The 18,435-nt window shown below is 39.6% G+C and overlaps 1 protein-coding gene across 1 annotated transcript in view; it reads right to left on the reverse strand.

The window, feature by feature from the left end:
* Nucleotides 1-18,435, reverse strand: part of SMURF2 (SMAD specific E3 ubiquitin protein ligase 2) — a 104,911-nt gene that overhangs the window by 62,116 nt on the left and 24,360 nt on the right. The window contains exons 2-3 of the mRNA XM_065415331.1: nucleotides 11,468-11,574; nucleotides 10,608-10,610 (exon numbers count right to left, since the gene is read on the reverse strand). Of these exons, the coding sequence (XP_065271403.1) occupies nucleotides 10,608-10,610; nucleotides 11,468-11,574 (110 nt within the window). The remainder of the gene's footprint in view (nucleotides 1-10,607; nucleotides 10,611-11,467; nucleotides 11,575-18,435) is intronic.

An 18,435-nucleotide genomic window follows, 5' to 3' on the forward strand; every position in this document is an offset into this window, starting at 1 on the left:
CGAGTATATACGGTAATTGTCTAAATAAGGTCAAATTTGTAAGGTTTTAGAAGTGATTTTTCTGTAAAAATGTTTATTTTGAAAACTAAATGGGTCTGAATAACTGAGACATACCTGTACTAAATGAAGTTGTTTTAAAATATTTTAAAACAAGACTGATAGAGAGATCTAGTCTCGAAATGTTGTACAGAGAATTTCCTTCCACACAAAAAGGCTTTGTTTAAACTTTCTATTGAGTAACGATGGCTATACTCATTTCCTGGTTGACATATCTTCATATTTTTTCACTTAGTGTGTACCTTTCTGCTTTACCTGCCCACCAGCAACAAAAGAATTAAGATGCTTGAACACCAGAGACCTAAAATTGAGTGCTTTGGCCTAGTTCTAAATAACTTAGGCTAGGTCTACACTACAGCGGGGGGTCGACCTAAGATACGCAACTTCAGCTACGTGAATAGCGTAGCTGAAGTGGCGTATTTTAGGTCGACTTACCTGGATGTGAGGATGGCGGCAAGTCGACCGCTGCCGCGCCGCCGTCAACTCCGCTACCGCCTCTTGCCGCGGTGGATTTCCGGAGTCGACGGCAGAGCCATCAGGGATCAATTTTATCGCGTCTTCACTAGACGCGATAAGTCGATCCCCGATAGACCGATTGCTACCCGCCGATCCGGCGGGTAGTGAAGACGTGCCCTTAGAGATCTGTCTTCCTTTCAGTTCTATATAAATAGCAAGACTTCCCACATGTAAATTTGGTGCGTTAGTCAGACTCACCAGTCTAGATTGACTGGTATTCCTGCTTTCACACCATCTAACAAGGAAACTAACCAGATGAACTTTTGTCTTGCTGCGTAGGTGGCTCCCCAGTATCTGTCTTCTGAAACCCCGGAGAAAGATTCCACCCTCACTACATGAAACTTCAAAAACAACCTTCTGAGTAGGCACCAGAAGCTGGGTAGAGCCTTGGAGATCTAAATTGAAGAATCAGATTGCAGAATCACTACAAGAACTCTTTTCTTGACAAGACCACACTAAGAATGAACTGAACGGGAAAATCCAACCACATGAAATTGTAGATGACCACTCAGAAAAGAAGAAGGCCGAATTCAAGAACAGCCCAATATTTAATCTTTCGTGCTGGTTAAAAACAAAAAAGCTACAATTATCAGCACCACATAATCACCCACCTCAACTGGGGCAGTTTTCTTCCCTCTCTTTGCCAACAAAATAGCTATATATTTACAAGTGATGTTTTTATGGAAGCCTTGCACTTGGCAAAATTGAAGGAAACCTTTTAAATAAAAAACAAGCACGCACTTGGACAATTTTACAGATCACACTGTACTCAGAAAAAAAGTAGAACAAGAGCACAAGTGATGCGGAGAAAGGCTTTGCTACTAAGCTGGACACTACATATGGCAGAATTTTGAAAAACATGAATTATAAAAGGATTCCTATTTTTAAAGTTCTCTTCTGTTTGAAAGTTCCCTTTCAGGGGTTATGAGTCCTTCACCTGAGATGATATTGCACTTTAAGAATGGAGAGAAGAAATAGGCAATGATGTGGCCGAACGATCAAGTAAGTATTTACAGCCCATGTCCATGCCCTTAATGAATGAGGAGATAGCATTATTACAATTTCTGTACCCTCTGGTAATAACCAGTCCAAAGTTAGCATCCATTGCGATACTTATCAGTTTGTCTTCATTAATTTATTTTCAGAAACACGGTTTCTTTTGTCCCTCTAATCGTATTACTGCCCAAGCAAATAAGCTATTAAAATATCGCAGTTAATATTATAATTTTAAAAGAGAGCAAGTCTTTACTCAGTCAAACGGAATAATATTGGTTTAAACTGAAGAAAAAAGGGGATGATACAGAGCAATCATATGCAAGTAATAAAGTCTTATGAAAGGATACTAGTGCTGAGTAATCAGTTAGCTATGAAAGAAATTTTGTGGTCCCTGAAGAAACAATGGCAAATTGAGAAAGACACTGGGAGCCCTGAGATAAACATTAGAGTGGAATAGATTGTCTCTATTATCAGAGTTTGGTAGTTCCAGACATGTCTTGTTTATTTTTGGAAACTGAAAACAACGCCTTTCTCAAAAATGATTCAGGGATTTCTTTGCAATTCCAAAACCAAGGGAAAATTGGAATGTGTTGGCAAAAGGGGGGAAATACTTCCCCCAACAATAAACTTCTCGTTCAAGGAATGGATTTAAAAAAAAAAAAAAAAAAAAAAAAAATCAAGTATGAAGATAACCGCCTGCAAGGGTGGAAATAAGTTACAAGGTGACAAGACATGCATACAAAAATTACTTACCAATAATTCTAGTTCTCGGACAATGGTGCATCTGTGCGATGCACTCCCACGGCCACAGAGATTCAGGAACCTTCTAGAAAAGCAGTGCCCACTGGGATATTATGAGCACCCCCTCAAGGCACTAAAAATTATCGGTAAAAAACCCAAAGGTTTTATTTGGCAAATACAGAGGGTGAAAACTCCCACCGCTGGCTGTGAAAACGAGCAACAGAGGTGGTCAGGAGCTGAACAGCCTCTTATAACCGTGGCTTGAAATATGTGCTTCCAATGTACACTGCTTTTCTTGAAGTTCCCAAAGCTCAATGGTGCTGGTGGCTGCATTCCACAAACTGAACTCACTTTAGAGTTCAGAATACAATTACTCATCGTAAATATTTCCCCTATGTGAGGAATACCCTTCCCTGAACTGAATTGTAAGGAACTACCCTCTCCAAGACCAGCTTCTTCTATGATCCCTACAAGTAGTTAACCAACTAAAAGTCTTAGACACAGTCAGGTGCAATTGATGTGCATTACAAAATGTTTTTAAATATGCCAGAAACAAAAATTTTATATACAACTTGTATATACATTATGTACAAATGTATATATCGATTGGATCTCTCCTCTACCCCATCACTGTTCATTGTCATGTTCAAGGCACATACAGGGCCTAGCATAATGGAGCCACACTGTAAATGGCACTTTAGGAGCTACTACGAAATAAAATATTACTCTCTAATTAGTAGACTGAATGTGATACATTTTTTCAAATTTTCTAGTAACTTCTGTTTATAAAAAGATACTGATATAACAGCATCTGCCTCTTTTTAAGGCTAAATGTTAAACTCAGCTTTCTTTGGGAAATTCAGAACCTAGTAGACTTGATCACTTAATGCTATACTCATTTCTATCAAGTATCAGGGGGTAGCCGTGTTAGTCTGTATCTACAAAAACAACAAGGAGTCTGGTGGCACCTGTCTTTAAGGTGCCACCAAACTCCTTGTTGTTTTTGTACTCATTTCTGAAGAGCTTTATTCACAAGTAAAAATAAAATGATGGCCATGCCACCTAATTCTTAGGTGGATCATACAACAATCCACTCCGGCACGAATCACAGGAAATGCCTAGAACAGCACAATGTTAGACAAGTCAGTCAGTCACAAGGGATGCTAATATCAGAGCTGTTAATTTAGCCTGAAAACAGTAGTCCTGGGTCTAGCCACTATTACTGGTTCTTCCCTTAAAGAGATGGGGTGAGGGAGGGGGTAAGGTGATGAGCTGAGGGAAAGCATGTAATGGGAACCCTCCAACACAAACCAAATAATTCAACTGCAGAAAGCTAACGTTGGCACAAAAGCTGAAAATTTCAGCTGTCCCTCGATGCCTAGATTTTTAGGCACGTACGCAACCACAGAATGCGATGACAATCTGCTACACAAGGTCATATAAAATTCCTAGGATGATGTAATGAGAGGACAGCTACTAAGCTCAAGGTGCCCAGAGATTTGAAGTCTTACACCACTGATGATTTTATAGACCTCTATCAGATCTCCCCTTAATCATCTCTCTTCTAAGCTGAACAGCCCCAATCTTTTTGGTGTCCCCTCTTATGGAAGCTGTTCCATACTATTCATCATCTTTGTTGCCCTTCTCTGAATCTTTTCCAGTTCCACTATATCCTTTCTGAGATGGGGCGACCAGAACTAGATGCAATATTCAAGGTGTAGGAACACTATGGATTTATATAGTGGTATTATGCTATTTTCAGTCTTATTTTCTATCACTTTCCTAAAAGTTCCTAACATTCCGTTAGCCTTTTTGACTGCTATTGCACATTGAGCTGATGTTTTCAGAGAACTATCTACGATGACTCTAAGATCTCTTTCTTGAATGGTAACATCTCATTTAGAACCCATCATTATAAATGTGCAGTTGGGATTAATTTTTTCCAATTGCATTACTTCACACTTAACATTGAATTTTATCTGCCATTTTGTTGCCCAGTCACCCAGGCTTGTGAGATCCCTTTGTAACTCTTCACAATCAGCTTTGGAGTTAACTAGCTTGAGTAATTTTGTTTCAGCTGCAAACTTTGCCACCTCACTGTTTACCCCTTTTTCCAGATCATTTATGAATATGTTGAACAGCAGTGGTCCCAGTACAGATACTTGGGGGACCCCATTGAGAAAACTCACCATTTATTCCTACCCTTTGTTTCCTATCTTTTAACCAGTTACTAATCCATGAGAGGACCTTCCGTTATCCCATGACTACTTAGTTTCCTTCAGAGCCTTGAATAAGGGACCTTGTCAAAGGCTTTCTGAAAACCCAAGTACACTATATCCACCAGATCACCCTTATCCACATGCTTGTTGACATCCTCAAAGAATTCTAATTAATTGATGAGACATGACTTCAGTTTACAAAACCAGTTGTGACATTCTATACCTTGGGGGAGTGCCCTATAACCCCCATATTCCTCATTTATATATAATTGTGATCTTGCATATAAAGCATGGCATGTAGGGTATCAAGGGAAAGGTTATGATCTGCTGAAAGTCACTGTTCTATCTAAATATGTATATTGTTAGTGCTTATAAAGTTATGAGATTGCGTTGTATGGTTGTCAGTAAAACATGCTCCAAGTTGGGGAAATCGGCCAGATATTAGTTCCCCAGAGACAACAGCAAGGAAAGTAACCAATGCCTCGGCGGGTGTCAAAACCATCAACAGCCATTGTTCACCAAGGGAGTTGCAATTCATAAGGCCACACTAGGGGAATTGTTCAACCTTGCCTGGGGACTCAGCAATGCCCCACCAGACATGCTTGGACTTGTGTTCCCCAAGCACATGGACTAAGGCCTTGGCTACACTGGCGCTGTACAGCGCTGCAACTTGCTGCGCTCAGGGGTGTGAAAACGCGCCCCCCCCCCCCCGAGCGCAGCGAGTACAGCGCTGTAAAGCGCCAGTGTAATCAGAGCCTGCAGCGCTGCACGCTCGCTCACAGCGCTGCAAGCTATTCCCCTCGGAGAGGTGGAGTACTTACAGCGCTGCGAGAGAGCTCTCGCAGCGCTGGCGGCACGACTACACTCGCGCTTCACAGTCCTGAGTGTAGCCAAGGCCTTTGGGTATAAAACAGAACACAGTGGCCCCATGCTTGGCCTTTTCTCTTCCCCCCACCTATGCTGCAAGCAACAAGGACACTCAGAAGACTGAAGACACCAATAGAGGAGACTGGCGCAGGTTTCAAGGGTGAAACCTGTGTACTATGAACTGCAATATTCAGTAGGGTGAGAAAAACTACTTAATCTAGATCAGAGGTTCTCAAAAAAAAAAAAATACTAATAATTCTAACCCCCCCCCCCAAACATGCTATAAAAACTCCACAGCCCACCTGTGCCACAATATCTGGTTTTCTGCATATAAAAGCCAGGGCCAGCATTAGGGGATAGCAAGCAGGGCAATTGTGTGGGGCCCCATGCCACAGGGGCCCCCACAAAGCTACATTGTTCAGGCTTCAGCTAGCGGGGCTCAGAGACCTGCGCTTCAGCCCCATGCAGTGGGGCTTTGGCTTTCTGCCAGTGAGTCTAATGCTGGCCTTGCTTGGAGGCCCCCCTGAAACCTGCTCAAGGCCCCCTAGGGGGCCCTGGATCCCTGGTTGAGAACTACTGATCTACATATTGCCCAGTCTAATAGGGTTTAATGTTTAGACTGCGTGCTTATATTTTATTTTATTTTGGTAACTAACTCTGACTTTTTGCCTATCACTTAAAAAGTATCTTTTGTAATCAATAAACTTGTTTTACTGTTTATTTTTACCAGTGAGTTTGCCTGAGTAAATCTGCTCAGGTTACAAAGGCTGGTGTATGTCCACTTTCCATTGATGAAGTGGTGAATCAATTAATAAACTTGCACTGCTTAAGATCCTTTCTTGAGCAATGCAAGACAGTATATTTCTGAGGTACAAGGCTGGGAGGATTTGGCTTGTGCCTTTCTCTGTGTGATTCGTGAGTGGCTCAGGGAGCATTCATGCAATATAGCTGGGTGTGGGGGGTTCCACATGTGGTTGCGCTGAGTGATAAGGTGCCTGGAGGGGTTTGTTGCTGGTCACTAGCAAAACACTAAGAGAGAGCCCAGGTGGAGAGTTAAGGGGACACAGTGGTCCCACAGTCCCAGGCTGCACCCCAGGGAGCCTGTCACACCCATGTGTAATGGTAAATTTTTGCCAAAAATTATGATTCAGACAAACCCTAAGGCCTTGAGTACATTACAAGTTGCACTGATTTAACTGAAGTGTTTTGGGTTTATTTAAATAATTTTGTTTAATTAGTATAAACCCCCTTTGCGGACACACAAATCAATTTAAGCCTGGCTTATATAATTTTAAGAATGTCCACATAGGGGTTTGCCCTAGTGAACAACAAAAACTATTTAAAAAAAACTCCCACACACTTTAGTTAGACCAATGCAACTTGTATTAACAACAAGGCCTCAGATAACTAGAATTGTAACCACAAAAGGCTTTACAAATAAAAACCAACATCTTGCATTGTACCATGAAATGAACTGGAAACCAGCATGGAGATGAAATATGCTCCATGCATGAAATGCAGCTCAGTAAATGGGCAGCTAAATTTTTTTTTTTTACTAGTTTAAGGTTTTTGGGTAGCCCAGGGAAGAGAGCACTGCAGTAAACTAATCTGGAAGGGACAACAGGACTGCTCTGTAGACATAAATACATGTGCCAAGATACATTTGCACACCAACTTCACACATTATATATTTAGGTCATTTAGCAACTAGCACATATATTGAGGCCTTATATGATGCAAAAACAAGTTCAATTCAGGGAAATGTGTCGAACCAGAGAAGAGCAAGAGAATGTTTCAGGCAACTGAGTCTTACCATTACATATCTGCTTTAATTTTAAAACAAATTATTTTTGTAATGCTTTAGTACATCGGGAACAATGAGTATATTCACTTGTCTGAAAAACATTTGTGGTAAATAAGACAGCTCATGTCAGCCATGTATTAATAAAATTATTTTTTATTTACTATTCTAACACACATTTGTGTTTTCAAAATTGGAGTTGAGTGAATCCTATTTTCCATTTTTCTTGCTTAGATTATGATTTCATTGCCTGCCATAACATCCCAACAAACCATGCTCAATCCCATGTTTTTAGTCATATACACAAATACATATTTCCCAAGTTTCCCAGTTTAAATTTTCATTTATGTTATATATAGTAACAGTATATATAAATAAAAAACAGGTTTGAACCCAATCTTCTGTTTGTAAGACAGCACAAACTAAGACTGGACAATTCCTTAACCAGGGGAAAATTCAGACTGAGGACAAACAAATTCAAAAGGAATTTTCATGTGTGCAAACTTGAACTTTGTAGAACAAAATAATTTACACTGTCTAGAAGTTTTCTGTACTCTACTTACTCCTGCTGCTAATTACTGAAGAGCTCTCTCTTGCACAGACTAGTTTTAGCTTTGGATTTATTCTACAGCAAAGTTATAATATTGTTTTTATGACATCAGGGTCTGTTGCTATGGAAATTATTATTATGTCACATTATTATTACAGTTTTAGTCACACAGCATAAAAAAACATGTAATAAATACATGTAATAAATACACATAAGATAAGGTCCCTGTCCTGAAGAAGAAATTGCAATCTAAAGATGCAAATACAGAAGGCCATTACAGGAAACAGGACAAGCAATGCAAGTACCAAAATGTGCAGTTGTATCTAGATTCAAAGAACTAGTAGGATTTGAGATGAGATCTGGAGGAGGAAACAGAAGCTTCTTGGAAAATATTGATATGGAGTCTTTTCTGAGGGAAGAGGGTAATATGTAAGAAGGAGAAGAGTCGAGGGGAGGGTAAAGTTTTACCACTGGTAACAGAGAAAAAGAACACATATTGATGATACTCTAGAGGAAGAGTGACAGGATTTGGCGATATCCTGGATGTGATGGGAAGAGGTGAGGGATAGAAGGCAAACATAAGAACATAATAACGGCCATACTGGATCAGACCAAAGGTCCATCTAGCCCAGTATCCTGTCTTCCGACAGTGGCCAATGTCAGTTTCCCTGTTCTGTTCATTCCCTCTGGGGCATCATCAAGTGATCCATGCCCTGTCGCCCATTCCCAGCTTCTGGCAAACAGTAGCTAGGGACACCATCCCTGCCCATCCTGGCTAATAGCCATTGATGGACCTATCCTCCATGAATTTATCTAGCTCTTTTTTGAACCCTGTTGTAGTCTTGGCCTTCACAACACCCTCTGGCAAAGTTCTACAGGTTAACTGTGCATTGTGTGAAGAAATACTTCCTTTTGTTTGTTTTAAACCTTCTGCCTATTAATTTCATTCGGTGACCCCTAGTTCTTGTGTTATGAGGAGTAAATAACCCTTCCCTATTGACTTTCTTCACGAGCAAAGATGATACCAAAGCTACAAGTCTGGTTGAGAGAATTAATGGTCTCAGCAATGAAAAAGTCTGGAAGAAAAATGACAAACTCACTCTGAGCTTGAGGTGGGCTTTCTCCAGGCCCACCCAAGAGATAGGAATAGGACAGAGGGAGTAAGGAGCTAGGGTGGAGAAAGCAGATTTAGCACCATGACTTCATTGCAACATAAACCAGAAGAGGAGGTGCATTGCAAGGGGAATAACAAACTGCATCTTTATATATGATTTAAAATGAAAGCCTAAGAAAAGTATGAAAAATAAGTGGGCTTAGGTCAGGGGTCGGCAACCTTTCAGAAGTGGTGTGCCAAGTCTTCATTTATTCACTGTAATTTAAGGTTTTGCGTGCCAGTAATACATTTTACATTTACAGAGGCCAGCGGACAGAACCCCAGACTGGCAGCGAGCTGAGCCGCTCAGCCTGCTCCCGGCCCGGGGTTCTGTCCGCCGGCCCCTGCCAGCTGGGGTTCCGGCTGCCGGCCCCGCTCAGTCCGCTGCCGGCCTGGGGTTCTGTCCATCCAGGTCAGCAGCGGGCTGAGCGGGGCCGGCGGCTGGGACCCCAGCTGGCAAGGGGCTTACGGCCGGAACCCCAGACCAGCAGCGGGCTGAGCGGGGCTGGCGGCCAGGACCCCGGCTGGCAGGGGGCCGGTGGACAGAACCCCAGACCGGTACCCCAGGCAAGCAGCAGAGCCCCCAAGGCCGGCAGCAGAGTGCCACTGAAAATCAGCTTGTGTGCCGCCTTTGGAACGCGTGCCATAGGTTGCTGACCCCGGCTTAGGTTGTAAAGTACTAAGTTATGCCCAGTGTGTAAATGACCCTCTTTATAAGAATAAATCATTTACAAAATGAAATTTAATTCTTAAATATATCTGGTACATTTAAAAAAGTTTGGGTTTTTTAACTGCAGAATAATTACAAAGCAATCTTTTGTGCCTGATTTACTGTGACCAGTTTGAGACAAATCCTTTATAAACAGGTGCCCACATAAGATAACTACAAGACTGTATATATTGTTGAATAATATTCTAGAATCTAAAGTTTTTTTTGTTAAAAAACAAGTCTCTACTCCTACATTTACAAATAAAAAACTTTCAAAATGTGAACTCAGTATAAGCAAATGCAGTAATGTTTCCCTTAGTCTGTAGATAGCCTTAAACAATAGCTTTGAAAGAAAAGTGAATTCATGTTAATGTGTTGTTGACTATGAAACCTAGTGATGATTTAGATGATGATATTGATAACTATTTCACTGATTAGTTTACTTACTGTTATTAAGGCTGAGATTTAGTCATAGGTAGTTTTGGTAAAAGTCATGGACAAGTCACAGGCAACAAAAAAATTCACGGCCCCTGACCTGTCCATGACTTTTAATATATAAATACCCCTGACTAAAACTTAGCGCCTCATTAGGCCCTGGGCGCTGCTGCTCTGGAGGACCTCGAGACACTGCTGTTGTGGGGGCCCGGTGGCCAACGGCTAGCCCCTGCACTGGGCGCAGGGGCTGACTGCCCCTGAGACCGCTGCTCAGGTGCTTCCCCCGGGATCAGCCACACCAGCCATTGCAGCTGCAAAAGTCACAGAATTCATGGAAGTTACAGAATCCGTGACTTCTGCGACCTCCATGACAGAATCGCAGCCTTAGTTATGATATGTAGTAGCAGATACTGTGGGAGGGTGCAATGTGTAGCTAGTTATTGTCAAGGGTTATGATGATTAATGTACGGCTGGAGCTCTAGAAGACCCCAGTTAGGATCAAGGCCCCACTGTGCTATCCACAAACACAGAGGAAATGGCAAACTCTGCCTCAAAGAACTTACCATCTAAAAAGACATGAGCAGAGGAAAGAAATACATATACAAGCAAAGTAATTAAGCTGGGAATAGGTATACAACTTGTTAGCATCATGTTTGAGTTTATTTTTATATAAACTCTCCACATAGTCTAATCTCCCACTGGAGGCTGATGGCCACAGTGTAGGTCTTGGGGAAAGAAGCATTGTAAAAAGTCTATTTGAATTTGTCTAGCAATGCAAGATGTTCCCCTCTCCCCAGCGCTACCAAAATAAAATATGCGCTATTTTTCCTTCTCTTTACTCAAAAACTTACTAAAAGTATTAGCATGTGGAGACAATGGGCTTGTCTACACTGGCAATTTACAGTGCTGCAACTTTCTCGCTCGGGGTGTGTGTGAAAGAACACCCCCGAGCGCAGCAAGTTTCAGCGCTGTAAAGCGCCAGTGTCGACAGTGTCCCAGCACTGAGAGCCGCGCTCCCAGCGCTAGTAGGTTTTTAGAGCACTGGGAGAGCATTTTCCCAGCGCTCTGCCGCGACGACACAAGCCATGTTAAAGCGCTGCCATGGCTAGCCCAATGTGAATGTGTAGACTAGCCCAATGTGAACGTGCAGCAGACACAATGATGTGATGGATTACAATGGCTCCTACCCAGCAAGCCAACGTTTGTACTACTAGAGAATTAAACAGACTAAGGTCTGGTCTACACTACAGAGTTAGGTTGACGCAAAGTAGCTTACATCGACCTAACTGCATAAATGTCTACACTAAAATTTACGTAACTCACCCGCTACACCGCTTAATAACTCCACTTCCATGAGAAGCATAGAATCAACGTTGACGTAGTTATGTTGATGCAGTGTCAGTGTAGACACTCCGTTGCTTACATCGACTGTGACTGGCTTTCAGAATAACAGGTACATAATTGGCTTGTGCGCCGCTGACACAATGAGCAAAGCGTAGACATGCACCAGTCATACAATTACTGTGACAGCTGTATGCCAACAACAATTAGGTTGACTTACTTTTGTAGTGTAGACATGCCTTAAGGCTTTAAGGTACTAGATTAATATGCACATTCAGGGCTAGTCTACACTGGGAATTTATACAGGTATACTTGTATTTCACTGGGGTGTGAAAAATCCACACCCCTGAGAGACGTAGATATTCCAACCTAGCCCCCAGCGTAGACAGCACTACATCGATGGAGGAATTCTTCCATCATCAACCTAGCTAGCACCTCTCAGGGAGGTGGATTAGTTACACCAACAGGAGCACCCCCATGCTGTCGGCACAGGTAGCTTCTACACTGAAGCATTATAGCTGCAGCTGTGCTGATGTAACAGTTTAAGTGTAGACATACCCTCAGAATTAGACTCTCTCAGAGATAGTCTACCAGGGATAGCTGGTTTGTTGTTAGTTGCCTGGTGGTTAGAGTAGTGGTCTTGGAAATAGACCCGTAAGTACTGAATCCAACTCTGCCAAGGGAACATAAGTAGTGTTGGCTAAGTCATTTAACCTATCTGTGCATCAGTTTCCCACACAGCTGTAAAACGGGAATACAATTTATCTCATAGGAGTGTTGTGAGTTAGTATCTGTTACATTGTGCTCCCCGTCCATCTTTTGTATTCATCTATTGTTTCTTGTGTTATATAAGTAAAATCTGATATTTGTATGTGTTTGTACAGTGCCTAGTCTAACGGGGCACTAATTTATAATTGGAGCCCTAGAATTTAACACAATACAAAATATTTAGCATCTCTAAAGCACTTTGAGATCTTCAGATGAAAGATGCTATATAAAAATAAAGTGTTATTAAAAGATGAAATGCTTAACTACTTTTTAAAGTAAAGAATAAGATTTCCTTGAAGCATCCAATTATTAAAGAGTTTTAATTTTGATAAATATATTTATGTATTTCATACCAAAGTATACCATTCAGATGTCCACAGCACAAAACAGATACCGAAAGATATTGATTTTAGGTCAAAATAGATTTAAAAAAATAAAAAAAAAACTCACATGACCATAGAAGTCAAGTCTGTTAAATTGCAATTTCTTTCCTGTTTCTGCAGAACAAATATATTTAAAGCGCAGCACATGGTTATGCTATAAGAAAATGAACACTTATCATTGCCAATACTGTATCCAAAAGCAACCAATACCGTGACAACAGCCAGCAATAAATTTATAGAGAAAAAAGGACTGAGTCCAAAACTAAGATTATGTTTACTAATCTTCTGTCTTTTCACATGTCATCACCATAGAAAAACTATTTCAGCCTTTTAAACCCAACCAGTAGGTTCAGCATTATAGTTATTTTAACACAAGAGTCTGCTCTTAAAAAAAAAAAAAAAAAAAAAAAAGGTATTTCTTTCAGACCCTATGGAACACGTGGAGTGGGGGAGGGAAAGACATGCTGCCCTTCAGTTCTCAACACAATAGTTCATTTTAGAGACAAACTGTTATTTTTCTCTACCCAAACATCATCTTGGAAATCATTAATATGGCTTTCTGAGATTGGACCCCAGCAGTTTGCATGTACTATACAGTGCAATACAATCATTAAAATAAGTCCCAGCTGTAGAAACACAATGCTATGCTGTTGCTAATGTGCATGTACCGATAATGAATGGTCGTCTATGCTTTAATCTGAATAAAGCTCCCAACTGCTCTGTCTCTTCTTGCCAAAAATTCTCCTTCCTCCTCCAGACTGTTGTTGCATTCCAATTACACTGCTGATTGGAATGAAACTACTTCAGGGAGACTACACACACACTTTTAGGATACTGTTCCTGAGACACAAACTGTTTAGACCATTTTGAACTTAGCGGACACTACTTTTCTGCATGTTTTGTGAACTTTTTCTACCCTTTACAAATGAGATTTTTCTCATAACTGAAGTTCAAGAAAGCATGCACACACACAAGTTCCAGAAGGACAGTCTTTAAACATTTCTAACCAAATTGTACCATTTTCTTTAATTGCTGGCATGCTACACAGCAACTTTTATTTTTCTGTTTTTAACCCAGATATAAAAGAAAGGAGGTATAGAATAAAGTGAAATGTTAAGAAATCTAACAAGGGGAATTGCAATTAACTAAAAGTCTAAGTACAAATTAAATTATTGTCATGCAGCTTTGCAAACATGTGGCAAGATAAAATAGGAAAAATCTACAAAGAATATTGTTTATCCTGACACTGACTTTTCTTTTCTTTTTGGTTTTTTGTTTTGGGCAGTTAATCTTCATTCACTTGGAAATCTTTCTGAGTCCTCAGATTTAACAGAAAGGGCTTTTTCAACTGAGTGAATTGCAAATTATAAAACACCCCCATAAACTAAAGAGTTATTTTTAGTTAATAATGAAGTTGATAAAATTTTAAAAGGTTGTACTTAATTATAACTATAAAGGAACACTCGAGGGTGGTAAATATTCCACATTTAATTTCACAGGTGCACATGCTGAGAGATTAGGATTTTGAATGTTTCAATGCTATTCCTGCTCATGAGAATGGAGGAGACACCACAATAAAGCTACCCAGGATCACTAACATACCAGTGCCAGTGGGTTTGTCCAGCTAAAAGGCAGGTTTTCATCATGCAGTGAGGGTTATTACGTTTTTTTCCCCCACTCTCTGGTTTACAGTTACAGCATGCATTTTAAATATGGAGATTTCACTATGGGATGCCAAATTGAGAGCAGTCAATAACATCCCTTACCCACCCCAAGCTTTTAAAAGGGACAACTTAAACTTACAAATTCAGATAGAAATGTGGGGTTTTTTAAAACTCTATTATTACAAGTCACATCTAAGAGGCATATAACTAAAAAGAGTAGAAAAAAATATTGATTTCACTTTATTCTATGCATCTGAAAACACTTTGTGTATAGTCACTTTCACTGTTACCCCTATATATTCAGTTTCCTTTGAGATTCCCACAAGAGAGAGAGACTATTTTTAAAAAGTGGTTATAAAGCCACAAACATTAGCAGACAGACTCAAAGGCACGTGGTACCTTCAACTATTAACTTCATGTTTTGAATTATTTATTTATTTATTTATTTTGAATTACAGTAGTGCCAAGAGGCTCCAATCAGAATAGCAGCTGCATCATAATAGGCACTGCCTTGCAAAGTATAGGACAGTCCTTGCCCCAAACACGTCACAAGCACATTTACAATCAAACTAAAAGAACGGCAGAAGACAGATTAGATGTCATGTTGATGGGGTCTTTTTAACACTAAGAAATACAAATCACTTCTGCAACATATTTCACCTGTTTGGAAATCAAGGCTCTCCCATGTCAGACAAAATTCCAATACTGTTTTGAAATCAATAATGTCAAATTATTCAGACTACAACAGGAACTAATGGCCTACAATTATCTTTCAAAATTATAATTCTAAATTATTTAAAGTATAAAAGTAAATATTGACTCATGACCTGGTTTTTAATTAAAGTTCTGTTTATCTGGAAGATAATCTAAAAGAATGATTCAGCTAATAATAAAATTACAACATGTTATCAAAATACTTTAGTGCAACATTAAAGCACAATTATTCTAATAGCGCAAAAATACAAAGAAAACCCAAAAGGAAAAAAAATGTTATTGTTAGGCTGAAATCTAAGTGCAAGGCAGAATAGTTTCTGAACAATATATAAAGCCTTCTTTATTATATATTAGAATAATTTCTACTATCAGAAATTTCATCCTTAGATATTTCTTTAATAATGATCAGAGTTCTAATTTATCCTTCACATAACACAAATTTGTAAAGTTCAACTTAGCTGATTTGCATTTGCTAAATAAAACTTAATACACAATGTGTAAAAAACACCCATTTTAAAAGGTTCACATAAGTCTGCCTGTAAGCATTTTGTCAGTAAGAACAAAGCAAATCTGATCTCCAACTAAACAAACAGCACAATCAGTAACCCACTTCCAGACACCAGAGTGCAACCTAAGGAATCCAGAAAATGAAAGCATGTCCTAGTAATCTGAAATACTATTTGAAGGGCTGCAAAGTATACCAGAAACTAATTTTATAGCGATTGTACATTTTTCTTCTTTCCTTTAGATTTATTGTACTCAATTTTGTTATCCTAATAGCTCTAATATAGGCCTTGGGGTTAGTATTTTAGGTTTCCTGCTAAAACTAAACAAAACACCAATTATGTGCAAGTACTTAACATACACATGCAGATTAAAATTAAAAAATATGAAAATGTCATACATTTATCATAGAAGAAACACTAGAAAAATGAATTGCAACACTGAATATAAATAGTTAAGCCAGTAATGGCTTAACCAGTAATCAGTCATCTCGTCCAGTAATAAAACACTGGGACATAGTCTCCAAGGCAATTCTGAATTTCCGTAAGAAAAAAAATATCAGACTCCAGTAGTCTGCGCCTAGGATGCCTGAATGACTTGTGGACACAGCCAGATGGAGTCTGCCTAGATTTGCCATGTTTAGACTCCTGTTTTAACATCATGATGTCTACTTCACAGTATTGTTTTACTGTAAACAAAGGGCTTCCTTTTCCATTCCTCCTCCCTCTTACCACACTCCAAGCCAAAAAAAAAAAAAAAAAAAAAAAAACATACACCCATAGAATTCTTAGCACAAGGGACTAACATATTCACATTTCCTTGATTCATTCAGTGATGGGCTTACTGCCACTCACGTCAAAGTCTATTCATGTGTCCAGGTTTATTTTACATGGCTGTCATGAGGTAAAGGAAGAAATTATTCTGCAACCTTTGCAATACAGACAGAAGAAAAAGAACAGTATATTAAAATCTCATTGGTTTATACGTGCAGGTCTCCTGTACAGCCATGCAATTTTGTTTTTAAGTGGATGTATACAATTTCAAATCTAAGGAACTCCCACTTTTGAAGCACTTGTGGCATGCTCAGATCAAGCCCACTTTTGAAGCACTTGTGGCATGCTCAGATCAAGTCTAAATAATACAGTAGCAAAACGTGTCTCCCCACCGTATCCTGTATCAACTGGCATGTCCATCATTGTCACAGGCAGTGGAACTGAACCAGTGGTAGCACTGGTGGGATGTTTTAGGAAAACAAAGGCTAGTGTGAAGATTTTGTATTTCCTGGTCTAGCACGGATGGAGCCTCTCAGACTAGTCACCCAGCCAGGATGCTTCCAACACAATTATTTTTGCACAGTATAAATGTTGTTCAACTTCCCTAGTACCCCCAAGACTGTCCTTCTTGAATGTATGAAAAGCAGTTAGCATATCATAAATGCACTGCAAATTATTAATTACAAGAATACTGAACAGTTCTCCAACCAAAAGGCAAAATTTAACAAGCTTAAACTGCCAAAATGCTTATCTGAAAAATTGAACATTTTTGGCAGTCAACAAAGCCTAATGTGCAGGTAAAAAGCTACCAATTTCATTTCTCATATCTGTAATAAATTCAGATTTTAATTTACATTCCAGTAAGCACACTATGGGTTGGAGAAGGAAATTCAATAATGGTAACTTCAGTTACCTATTTTAACTGTTGCATTTGTAGTGTGATCCTCTAAATTACAATTAAATTTATCTCTATTTACTACAATATGAAGAACAATTAGCCACACAACAAAAAAGTGAACTAGAGATCAAAAGCAACACTGGCCAAAGTTAGTTAATCTCTCTAATCTTTAAGAGGAGGCATTTAAAAACAAGTGAGAGACAAAGGCTATGTCTACACTAGCAACTGAACAACAAAACTTTTGTCTTTCAGACGCGTTTTGTCCGCGGCGGGTGTCAAGTTTTGGCGACAACAAGTGCCAGTGCAAACAGCGCATTGTCGGCAGGAGCACTCTCCTGCCGACAGCGCAAATGCCACTCATTGGGGGTGGAAGTTCTTTGTCGGCAGGAGAGCCAACAAACAGCGGCTACACTGTGCGACTTTTAGCGGCACAGCTGTAGCGACACAGAGATGTGTAGTGTAGACATAGCCAAAGTAAACTCTTTCATGAACATACATTGTATACCCTTCTAAGACATATGTATAAAATAGCCTTAAAGAGTTCAGATGCAACTAAGAAGAGCTACCCCACCTGTAACTCTGAATAATTAAGGCACTCAATTCTTACCTCTTTCCTTAACAACTGATGTGAAATCCATAAGACAATGATTTCAGTATATTACCTAAGAAGAGTCAAGATTCATTCTGTTTCTACTAGAATTAATTTAAATCTTCTTGAACAGAGAAGCGATTTGCCCAAAGTTATTTTTAAAAAGTCATATATCAAGAGTCCATAAAAGAGCATAGGAGTCTTTCTCTGAAGATGAATGGACCAAAAAGAGTGGAAAGGCAAATTCACTGCTTAACAAATACACATGCAGAGCATTAATAAGGAAAAAAGGGTTGACGACACCAGAGATAAAGAAAATTTACAGCTCTGTTCTGTCCAATATATTTCATGCATCTATGAAAATGGACTAGAGGAAAAGACATTCAACAAGAAGCAGAACCCGAAGATTTGCTTCATTGCAGTAAAACCCTCCATCACTGAATGCTCTACTGTATTGTTTCCTCTACTATAAACTGATGATCTAATTACTAGCTGGACAAAAACGCCCTGAATTTTAAAAAGGTCTACTGACAAGAGAGACCTGTAACTAACAGCCTCCTGCATATTAGGAATTATAAATGACTGAAGCTTGTCAGGTATCAGACCTACTCAAGTCTCTTTATCCAGAGCTAAAGATCACCTACCCAATTTAAATAGGAAAACTCTGAATTCTCTCTCTTCGGAAACCCAGATCATGTTACAAGCATGGTCCCATTGATACATCCTACTACTGTTGATACTACTCCAATAGTTGAAC

The sequence above is a fragment of the Emys orbicularis genome, chromosome 13 (assembly GCF_028017835.1).
Source record: "Emys orbicularis isolate rEmyOrb1 chromosome 13, rEmyOrb1.hap1, whole genome shotgun sequence".
NCBI classification, from domain to species: Eukaryota; Metazoa; Chordata; order Testudines; family Emydidae; genus Emys; species Emys orbicularis.